General features: G+C 40.2%; 1 protein-coding gene across 4 annotated transcripts in view; it reads right to left on the reverse strand.

Moving 5' to 3' along the window:
- sh3pxd2aa (SH3 and PX domains 2Aa) overlaps positions 1-12,306 on the reverse strand; it is a 91,916-nt gene that overhangs the window by 76,967 nt on the left and 2,643 nt on the right. For all 4 annotated transcript variants that reach the window (XM_026304106.1, XM_026304105.1, XM_026304104.1 and 1 more), the window contains exon 2: positions 3,468-3,548. In XM_026304106.1, coding sequence (XP_026159891.1) covers positions 3,468-3,548 — 81 coding nt within the window. The remainder of the gene's footprint in view (positions 1-3,467; positions 3,549-12,306) is intronic.

Raw genomic sequence — 12,306 nt, forward strand, 5'->3', positions numbered from 1 at the left:
ATGTTTCCATCAAATGGCCCATGTAGAGATTCCCAATTCAGTGGCCTTTGTTTTAAGTGCTTTGACCAGAGCTTCTGTGTAAGTTTCTATTTGGAATCCAAGCTGCTGCTTGCCAAAAGCCTTCTGTTGGCATATGTGGAGCTGTTTTCAACATACGACTGAATATCAACCTTAACACTGAGCCTGTGAGAAACTAGACTAACACAACCTACAATACACTAAATAAAAAGAGATGGTAGGGAGATGTAACATTAACATTGTGTGTGTGTGTGTGTGTGTGTGTGTGTGTGTGTGTGTGTGTGTGTGTGTGTGTGTGTGTGTGCATGCGTGCGTGTGTGTGTGTGTGTAGAATACAAATCAAAGACCCTTGTAAAAAGCGTGAGTCACTGTCTTTTTCAGTTGGTGAGCTATGCCGCAGCTTTAAATATACCAATTTCTCTTGGGGCCACCTAGGACAGACACCCAGAGCGCAATCGCCCACTCCTCAGAGGTTTTGGAAACAAGCTTATTAAGGCTTCTTTCTAATACGCAACCATGTAAAAACTCACAATTTTGAAATACCTTTCATGTTTTACATCTGCATCATCAGTGTCGTCAGCATCAACAGACTGAATCTTAATCATTAACTCCACTAGTATTGCTGTCATTTTCATTACCATAATCACTTTCATAGCTTCTATCACTGTCCTCCTCTGCCTCATTATCACCACCACTATCATCATCATCCTACTCTAATTTCTTTCCTCCCTAACCCTCAGGCTAACCTGCTCCTCTCCCTGTCTCAGGCTTCCTCCCTTCTGACGAATAACTCAGACGGCCTATTGCTGACAGAAGGACACACAGTTTGACTCACCAGTCAAAAACCACAAGAAGACAAACTAAGACAAAACCACATCAGTGTACAGCAGCCAGGAGGATTCAGTCACATCCTGGCGAGGAAGATGAGCTGTTTCTTAGTGGACAAACAGAAAAAAAAAAATAGGTGGGTGGAAAGAATAGACAATATCTAAAAGTGTGGAAATGGGCAATAGAAAAAACATGCAGTGAAATGAAGTGGCATACATATATGTTCAGATATGTTTATGTATAAGGTCCTTATAAGTGTATGTATAAGTGTTGGATTTACTTATATCTTTGTTTCTTTCTGATAGTTAGGAGCTTGTCAATTGTTCAGATAAAATTGTCAAAAGGCCAGTAACAGTTGCAGCAGTACAACGTCATCCTTTCAAATAGCCATCGAATAAAGAACTAATGTAGGACAATGGCAACGGATTTTAGAGAGAAAGGTGCAAAAAAGTGTCTCCCAAAAGTGTACAGAGTAAGATCCAATGCTCTCTAAACAGAATGAAAGTGTAGAGTCAAAATGGCTCCCTGGAGGATAGTTTTGGCCACATTTCACATTAATATGGTCATTCTGTGTAAATGACTTTTTTATCACAGATGGCCACAAAATAGCACTGGTTCCTATTTCTTTTTACCATAGCAAAATCTCTAAGCTGCTGGCTTCACACTGGCTGAAGCACTTTGGAACTGAAAGACATCTGACTGGATCCATTCAAATTCATCATTTTACAGGCAGTGCTGGCAGAAGGAAACTGTGTGCGAAGCATTGGTTTTTGGGACAAAACATGAACAAAGTCAGTCAAAGAAACATCTGTGGCCCCTCGCGTTATGATGCCAGCCCAGAACCAGGCCCAGGATGTTTCCAGGAACACAGCTTGCTCTGGTTATTACTAGGAAACTGTCTTGGAATCCCAAGCAGCCTTTGCCAAAGCTTTGGGTAAAGTGCTCTCCAACAGTTTCAGAGCAGTCATCTATGTTTCTCTCCCCGTGGGTTAGCAGGGCTGCTGAGAGCAGCAGGGTCTCTGCACCAGATAAATGTTTGGACAGGAGAGGCTCCAGGTTGCTCTGAAAACACTGGGTTCAAACAGTACCATCAAAGGACTCTATAAAGATCAAAGCCTGGTGAAGAAAACTTTACTTTCATTCCATATACTAACAGAGATAGAGGATTACTGAATATTAAAATAGCTGGTCTGTTAGTATTGCCTGTGACAGTTTTATTCATGAGACTGGCAGTGCAAATGAACACATTAAGGAATCAGCAAAGTAGGGCCATACAAATAATAATTTTTCAGACTCACTCTGAAGTCAGATCCCTATGAGATCTCATTCTCATAAATGGCGATGATCGTCTTTGCATTAGCAAGGAGATCCATTGCATCAAACACAACCTAAAGTGCTGGTGGTGACATTTGGTAAATCACAAAGGTTTTTCACAATAGCAGTCATTTAAATTCAGCCTGACCAAATTCTTCCAAACGTCATGTGGTCATGGTCATGTGCGAGCCGTTTTGTTTGACAACTCCATAATGCACAGACCAAGTTGTGTGCCCTTTGCCCTGCACCAGCTGACAAAACTAACAAAATCAATCCTACTACTGCTGACTGGGAGTGGTTTTGTGCCAAGCCATCCGTGAAGCATTAAAGTTCATGAGTTTCCTTATGCTAACATACGTGAGGGACTGAATATCAGGAGGAAGAAACACATCCACTCTGCTCCCCTATGTCTCTGACTTTTTCATAATGGAGGAACATTGAGCCATACTTTGCCTGCTTTTCTGTGTTTATTATTCTACCTTAACCTTTTACTCCACATTGGGAGAAATCAGTTTTCCATTGGAAGGTTAGGGGGGCGACACTTCTCACTGCCCCAATAGTTATCAATGGGACCTTTCAAAAAGGACCTTTCCTGCACTGATTAAAGCATCATTTTCTGCAGGACTAGTACACTGGGGCTATTGAGAGGTGCCCCCTGTAACTCTGTCACTACAGTCCTTTCATATTTACTGGTGACCTGGAGACCTCTGGTGCAATATACTTATGATGTCAACATGCGGTCAGCCAAGAGTGCAAGGGGTATAAATGCATCGTTGCAAAGTCAACAAAACATAAAAAAAAATGTATATGACTATATTTAAAAACCGCACTAATATGAGCAGTCCACACTACAAAATGTATCAGCGACCCACTATAAAGTATGGTTCATTAAATCAACTTTAATGTGGATTTCTTGCTTGCACTATAAAAAAGGCCTGTCAACTCCCTGACATTTTGAGGGCAAAGCAGAGATGAGATGAGAGACAGGAAGAAAAGGGGGAGATATATAGAAAGAGAAATCCAGTACACTGATGTGTCTCGATGAAGCTAAGGAATACAAACTGTGTCTCCCCTGATCCCCGACCAATTACTAACACACACATTGATTCATTGAGGCGACAAGGTGTGGCAAACACAGGCAGAGATATGGTGGCAATGAACAGTCACAAGGCTTACACATTAATCTATACAAAATAATGCTGCACGATCACAAGGTTGACATGCTCAAAATACATCAGCTGCAATACAATTAGGGATTTCAGTATAAAAACTTTTTATATTGAATGCAGGGGAATGCATGAGATTACCTGTAGGTCAAAGAATTTGCTGTATCGTCTGTAGATTATGTGCGAAGTATTGTCAGAGTAGGTGACATTGATGAGATATACCTGCCAAGAAAAGAAAGGCAAAGTTAAAACGTGGACTAAAAAATATTTTCATTTTACAAAACTCAAAGACATTTCCTCGCATTTAAGAAGCTGTAACAAGTAAATATTTTTGCGTTTTTGATTGATTACACTGTCGATTTACTCTGTTATTAATTGATAGTGATACACAGATTCTTGTAATACAAACAAACTCAGAGACAACATATTAAGATCAACACCCCCAACATGAATGTTCAGTGCCACACACTCATAAATCAGTCAGTGGTAGATATTTCAGGTTAGATTTTGACATCACTCCTCTTTTTTCAGCACACTGACCTGCTGCCCTTCACACTTGGCTGAAGCGTTGCTGCAGCCCTGAGAGGGCTGATAAGATTGAGCTAGAGTTCATTTCTGCGTCAAGAGGAGGTAAGTGATGCCGCCATCATCGCTAATCAAATGAAACATAGATAACAAAGGTAACAGATCCAGACAGCGGGAAATTTTCATCAGAGACATTAACAGCAGGTGGGATCTCTCAGCTGCTGTTATGGAGATGTTCAGAAAAGAGCTCTGGATGTGAAATTACTCAAGAAGATAAGCTGTTACATAACATTGGACTATAAGATTTTGAAGGGGAAATTTCACTGAGTTGCTAGTTTAATGGGTACAACTCTAGAATCAAATGCATGGAAATGACAATATGTTTAAAAGCTTACAGCAATTTAATATTGTGTTCGAGCATTAAGATCAAAAATATATACATTTTTTTAACTTAAGATTCTACATCCGTAGCCAATAACCTGGTAATGGTGTGTATACTGGAGATTTGAGTATTGACTTGCTTTCATCATTATGAAATCATGGATTTCATTTTGAAGAACAGTCATCAATACTGACACGTATTTGCCTTTTCACACTGTTCCTTGCCCAATCTCAACAGCCCATACGAAATGCATGGATGGTGTTTCCATATATGTTGTACACACTAAGCATTTCAAAGCTGTGCACATATTTCAGGTACTCAACATAAAGCTGAAATAGCCATAATCAAGTGATTTGCAATAAAACAAGGCCAAAGTATTCCAGAGAAGTGGCCAAGACACAACATAAACAGCAATCCATTAGCGTCAAGCTGCCGTGAACACACAAACGACTGACGTTTCCCCATGCATAATATTCAGACTAAAAAAAGGCAATGGGTTTCCCTGGTGAGCTATTCCTGCTCCTTATTTTAACAGGCTCCAACTCAATGACTGATCTTACACTATCATTCCAAACCTGTGTACCTGCCAAGAGCCTCCAGAGCAGAGCTGAGATGAACAAGGCCAAATGAAAGACCCTGTCAATGTACGAAGGGCAGCAGCCTGAAACAAAAGAGGTTCCACAACAAAGACGGGGGTTAAAAGGCCTTGTTGCTGCTGTAAGGGGCTTAGCTGCTGCTGGCAAGGAGCCACTAGAGTATGTTCACTACCATACAAACACAGCTCCTGGTATCCAGAAGCTGTGACTGTCACACTACACTGACAAACTTATTTTTAGCACAGTAGGGTGTCGCCACAGCCATTATCTTTGGCATTTATTGCTATGAAAATGTATTCCCCGGGATTACAGAATCACAGCCTGGCTTATGCTGGAACAGCCAGCAATGTTTCTAACTGTATGTGTGACTTGTAAAGCACATACAAACTTATAACAAAATTTTACTGCTTGTTAGTCAAGCACGGTGTCTGAGAGGTTACAGCAAGAAGGTCCCGGGTTCGCAACCCGGCCTTTCTGTGTGGAGTTTGCATGTTCTCCCTGTGCTTGTGTGGGTTTTCTCCAGGTACTCTGGTTTCCTCCCACAGTCCAAAAACATGTATGTCAGGTTGATTGGTGACCCTAAATTGCCCATAGGAGTGAGTGTGAGTGTGTGAGGTTGTTTGTGTGTCTATATGTGGCCCTGTGATGGACTGGTGACCTGTCCAGGGTGTACCCCTGCCTTCCACCCAAAGAGAACTGGGATAGGCTCCAGCAGATCCCTGTGACCCTGGTTAAGGAATAAGCGGGTATAGAAAATGGATGAATGGATGGATGGATGGATGGATGTTAGTCAAGAATCTCTTCAAGAAAATGAACACATTAAGAAAATGAAAGAACACACATGGAAAGTGAATCAGTTGGTGGCTGAGGTGTCTTCACATCATGTGGTTCTTCATCTTAACTTTTAAAGAATCATGTTAAGACTTGGCCTGTCTGGCCCAGATTCTCAAAATATCTCTATGCAGTTAGCTCGTACCTGTGTATACCAAAAGGGACTTATCTAAAAGAGTTAAGAGTTAAGAGAGTCTGCCCTAGCACTTTTCAGAGCTTGTTTGTGTATAGGTCCATGTGGCACTGAGTGAGTATTATGGGTCTAGTGACACTGAATTCTTCAGGCCAGTCCCACTATTCATATGTATATTCATAAATACCCATATATATGCACATCTGTTTCTCTGCAAAAAAAACAAAAAAACTTATGCCTTAAATTATGTCTAATTTAAGGCATAAGTTGCCCCCGCCAGTGATCATAGAGTCATGGCCCAATTCAAGGCTTGTCCCAACTGATAATTTGTGTAAATAATCGTCAAGTGTGTGGTGTGAATATGATTATTTTACTGCTCCTGATCCAGTTGGAGCCTCCCTGATCTCATATCTTGAATATCAAACATGTTTGATATTGTAAGTTCCTGATCGGAAAACCCACAATTGCCAGTGAGAGCAAACAGCCTGGGAAGTGTCATCAACCAAGATGTTGGGTTCAGTACTTTACAGGTCACAAACATGGCAGCTCATCACAACACAACCCGTCATATATAGTATTGAAAAAGAAGACAAGACAATTTCACCCATTTTCTTTTAACCTTTATTGTTTTTCACTGCACAACAGAATGCATGCTGGGATAGCCAGCTGATATCATTGATCATCCTCTATATTTGTTTTTCTTCTGGTGTCATATTTGATTACAGTTTTGGTGAAACTGTTACTACAAATGGCAGGTGTGTGGTCTTCCAGTCTGGTCAAATAGTCTAGTGTGTGCATTCGAAGGTTAAAACTGTTCTTATGTCTGTGGTCTTTCAAAACGGTCTATTGTGTAGCCAGTCTTAGTCAACAAATCTATGAGGACCTAGTCCTGTTCCCTGTGTGTGTGTGTGTGTGTGTGTGTGTGTGTGTGTGTGTGTGCTCTATAAACTCCTTTGACCATAATGGTATGCCAGGGAATCGTCCTCCCATCATGCCTTTGGACAATTTAATTCGACTCAGAAGCATCCATGCTGAATTGACAAATAAGATAGGAGCCAGACTGGAAGATGTGGTCTCAGTGAAAAGATCCAAACCCCAAAAGCAGATGGGTATGTGATGGCAACCGCAATGGAAAGCACAACCAGCAACTATCCATGGTCTGCCCAAGCCTAAAATATCAAGCTCAAATCTAATGCCCTCCCAGCCCCCAAAATAGACTCGATTCACTCAACACAGCCAGCAAATTGTAACAGTGTGGGCTGCTGCTTCTCAAGATAACTCTAGCAGTGAGACTCATTTTCAGATTCACCAGTAATGAAATCTTATTATTTTATTTTGCATATTACATGATAGATGCTTTTTCTTCACTGTCTTCAAAAGCACTGTCTGATGCCAAAACAAGAAAACACAAAACGTTATGGGGTGACTAAAGTCCAGTACATCCGAAATGCCTAATTTGTGAAAGAAAAATAATGAGCCACTGAAATGTCATTTATGAAATATCATTTCAGAAGACAAGATGGCACAGAAGATGAGATGTCTTCACGGCTGTGATGGGTTCAAATTGAGAAATTTGCAAGCATTACCAAAAAGTCTCTAATTTAATTTTGATGGTTCGTGTGAGGATTTTTACACCACAGAAATTCTCATATAAAGTCAGTTGTGTCTCGTGATTGTGTCTCGTGATTGCTGCAAGACAGTCTTGCACAGCAGGCATCATGGATCAATAAAACATTAAAAAAAAAAAAAAAAATCCAAAATGAAGGCTAAGGTTTGGGCAAGATGGCAACACAAGCCCTTCATGGCCTCACATGAAGATCTATATGAGCTTTTAATTTCTAATAGCTCCCATTCTATAAACCACACTTACATATGTACATTGGAAGGTGTTCAAAACTGAGATGGGTGTTAAAGGCTTAGGAAACAATGAGGAAACTGAACCATACAGTAACTTACTTTAGATGATAGTAAAGGTCCTAACATGATTATTAGATAGACTACTGTTATATTGCACGACTACTACTGAATGAAACTATCTCTTTTAATGAACATTCGCTTTGAAAATCATTCAGGAGATATTATATATGTGAGTGAAAGAAAAACAGAAAGAAAGAATACTACATTAGTTGATCCGTTTTTTGTCAGATGTAACTGCAGGCACATGCTAATTCTCCACTTCTGACATGTCAACTTTCTTTTCAAGGCAGTCTAAAAACTGATTTATAAACTAGGAAAACACAAAAGAGGGGAAAAACAACTAAACAATTAAAAAAAAAAAAGACTGGGGGGTTTTCAACGTCCCAGATAGCAAGAAAAGACCTTGTTCATCTGTTATTCCCACAAGGAAGTGGGGTTTGAAAACAAAGGTTTTATTCATGCTTGGAAGCAAAGATAGAAATATGGATTCTTACGACAGAGCAAGCCGAACCTCTGATTATTTCATCATGTTCATCTGAAATAGCTATGAATATTCATTTCAGGTTTACAGCTCACTTTACTTTCCCCCTCTACCTCTCCTTGAAGGAATGTTTCCAATAACATGACCATTAACACGATTCAGTGACCACAGTAGATAGTGTAGATAGTACATGAATAGAGAAATTAACTTACGGCATCGGAGGAAAGCCAGGACCCAGTCTCACAGTTTTCAAATGAGGAAGGCAAAAGAAGTGATTGCTTGGTGGGACGGAGAACGCTGGCCTAGCCACTAAATGCAGTGAACCCCGCCTAAACTACTATATTTGAAGTAACATATAAAGCAGACACACACCATACTTTCAGACCATAAAAAAACAACTGTCTGACTACAAAAAGTCAGGTTGGAAAAAAATCTGTATATTCTCTTTCCACTTGGATCCACAACTGGCCTAAAAATGCTCACTTGTCTACAACAGCCAGTTACTCTTTGAGTTAAGCCAGAGAAGTTAACAAATGACAGTAAAGCTTGACAAATTCTGCTAAAGCTGTGTCTCAGTGAGCCAACAAAAATGTCACAGGAGGAAAATAAACTGTAGGATAATTTTATTCATAAGCTTTGGCAGAGGGTATTTGGAAACCCCCCTGAAGACAGGGTTTTTGTATCAACTGCCAAAACAGTGCCCCATATTAAACACACACCAGGCCTCATCTTTCCTTAACTGTGGTCATTTCCACTCGGAAAAGAACCAATTACAGGCACCTCTGTGCATTGTACAAAAGAACAATTCTAAAGTCATTTTAGGAAAGAAAAGCCAAAAAGCAGACGATGTACTGATGTAAACAACTTTACCTATTACAAACACTTCTTAAAAAGAGGTTTTTCATAGGATTAGCTCAATCTGGCTGTAACTACTGATATGTGATTTTCAAAGCAAGATGTGTGCCCCAAAAATATTACACAATAACTTGTGCCTGATAAACTGCAGATAAACTACAACAGTGCAGCACTACATGTGTTTAAACAACAGGGATCTCACAGACATACAATATATCAGAGTCCAATTCAAGTGTGTGTTGATGGAAGTCTCAGGTATCTCAGTTTAAAGTCCTTCACAGATATCTGCTAAGATGATAATGACAATTCAAATGTAATGTAATGGTTGTAATGTAATAATATAACAACAGACAAGACATATTAAATTTAATAAGAAAACCAATAAAATAATAATTCAAAACTAAATAAATAAAATAAGACTAGATAAAAATTTTAACTTGTTATTATTTTAGTTTCCACAGCTTCTGCAGGTCCACCACAGCCCTCCAGTGAGGAGCATACACAGCATAAGGAAAAATAAGCGAGAAGAGGGTCAATGAAAGCCACAGAGCAGTGATAAAATATGTGGTGTAAGCCCTACAGCCCAGCAGAAGGTCCTCGGATTAGGTTTGATACTTAATAACTGTAGTTTCTTTTAGCACCAGTGTTGTGATTTGGAAGTCAGTACTGGACTCAGATTAGATAGAATGCTGTTGAATGTCATCCCTAATGTCATCAGGGTCACCTAAAGACTTTACAGCTCGGGGTGTGGGTCTAAAACAACTGGCACTTACCAGGTAGGGAGTGCTTATCTGTTGCATTGTGGGAAGCATACAATCCGATGATTTTACAGTTTCACCATATTAAGGACTAAATGTCAGGATGTCTCAGCTTTTGACCTGACTTTTTTTAATCTGTACCCCCACACTTTTATGGATAGGTAATACTAAAATAATTGAGTGAAGTCTGTGTAAATATTTGAGAACTGTTAAACTACTACTACTGTACTTTATGGTATTAACTGGATCAAATGTTTCAAATAAGTCATCTTTAAATGCTTTAGAAAAGAAGGACTATCTTGTGATGCTTATCCAGCCAGTGTGACTCTGATAACTTTTTAGCCAATTTCCTTGACTATCTAGTCATCTCATAAAGACAGCTAGACCGCCCCATCTCTTTCTTCTTCCAGTTCCTCTATTCTTCCTCAACTGTCTCTCAGTCCTTCTCTTGCTCACACATCAAACCAGACTAAAACAACACAATAACATGAATAGTAATGCTGGAAACATCATCTTCCTATGAAACCAAAACCACAGCCAGTCTAGGCCACACATGCTGCCCACGCATGCTATCTCTCTCTACCAAAAAACATTGCCATTTCTGGGTGATGTAATCCTGATTCAAGCTGCTGACAAGGAATGCCAGGGAGCTGCGGGCCATGTTCAAGCATCAACACATGTGCTTCCACCCTGAACACAGCTATCAGAACAGAGTTGCTGTAATGCATTAAAGACTTCTGCAAGAGACAAATAAAAACAACATCTGGTACTGAACACATGAAAACAACCCCCAGCACGTGTGTGAGGTACCAGTGATGAAAGTGCAAGGATGACAACATCCTCATCCACTTTTGTCAACCACCACTGTCACAGATTTCACACAGATACACACTCTTGTCATTATCCGTGTTAGAATTAGCACCCTCCAAATTGAGCATCAAGCACACTGACTTTACTAACAGACGTCAGCAGAGCCCCTGACTCACCCTCTTCTTTTTCTGGTTCCCACACACGCATGCACACATTGCGCATTTCCAGCTAGTCGTCGTCACACTCTTCCAAACAATGACCAATCCAAAAAAAAGAAAGCAAAAAAAAAAAAAAAGAACAGCCTTCATAAACCTTAAGCCCAGCATGTACCCTCCCGGTTTGGGGTGAGCATGTGAAAACAGGGACCCTTCTCACTGAGATATCACTCTGTGTTTGATAGGTCAATAAATATTTGAGTAGGGAACAACTCTCTGTAGAGATGTTTTATGGTGCCAAATAACAACACCGACTTCCAGCATGGGCCTCTGCGCGGCACAGGAGTCTCTAGAAAATGAAATGTTATGGGACTGGGACTTGTAGGGGAAACAAAAGCTTAAAGTAAACATAGCTGTCCCCAACATTGCATGCTCTTTTATCACCTGCTCCTGCAAACACACAAACCGTTCACAGGAGGAGAATGTGTTGGTGTGAGTATGATGCATGTTCGCGATGCAGTGCTCCGGCTTCCACTACGGTCCGAATAGCACTTCCTTTGACAAAGCTCCCCAGGCTTCACCCCCCACCACCCTTGCAGGGTAAGCATTTCCAGCTGGTTTCACAAACATTACAAATGAGATTCAATGGCTGCCAAAGATTGTGTCTCTCTCACTCCTTTTTTTTTTTTTCTCACAGTGTCTCATGAGACAGGGTAGCTAGGGAAACTAGGCCACAAATTGGTCTGAGACAGAAGACTCCAAAACATAGCACAGCTCAGTTCAGCTCAGCTCAGCTCTGAGAAACTCAGTCTAAGTGTACATTCAGTAGCCTGGCTACTAGAGTTGGACAGTTTTGGGAAGCTCATTACTACTGAACTACTGTGGAAGCAATTACAGCCCATGGTGCATTAAAAACCTGTAACAGAATGTATGTAGTCTGGCAATTCATTGTCTGTAAGAACTAGAGAATCCGCCTGCAGGTTTTATCACATTCAAAGTGCAGAATACAACCATTTGTTTTCCGGGAACAGATAGACATTTTGGGAGGTCCCTATTCAAGTTACTGGTCAGTTCATCTAAATGATAAAAATACAGCACAGTATAGTACAACATTATAAAATAACGTGAAATGTCATCTAGCCATGTAGATGCCTTTGGTTTAATGTGAACCTGATATGAGGTCTATGTCTGAAATTTCTGCCACCATGCTAACGTGATATAGGCAAATAGAATTTTGTTTGTAATGTGTCTTTCCAGTAACAGTGTACCTAATAATCTGGATAACGTAAAAAGTAGCTGCACAGAAAAGAGTGTTCTGTGAATTATCCAGAGTGAATTATCTAAGGTCAACAGGTGTACATTACATTATTACATTTGTCTGGTAGAAGCCTTTGTCTAAAGCAAATTAAACTGCATTTTAGTTCTGTAGGAACAAGACAAAAGATTGCTGTTGCTGTTAAGCTTTGTAAATGTAATTTTAGATGATGTGGGCACCCATAACAAAAGTCTATTCACCTCAGTTTTATTGGACTGGAGG

The sequence above is a fragment of the Mastacembelus armatus genome, chromosome 1, assembly GCF_900324485.2.
Source record: "Mastacembelus armatus chromosome 1, fMasArm1.2, whole genome shotgun sequence".
Lineage (NCBI taxonomy): Eukaryota > Metazoa > Chordata > Actinopteri > Synbranchiformes > Mastacembelidae > Mastacembelus > Mastacembelus armatus.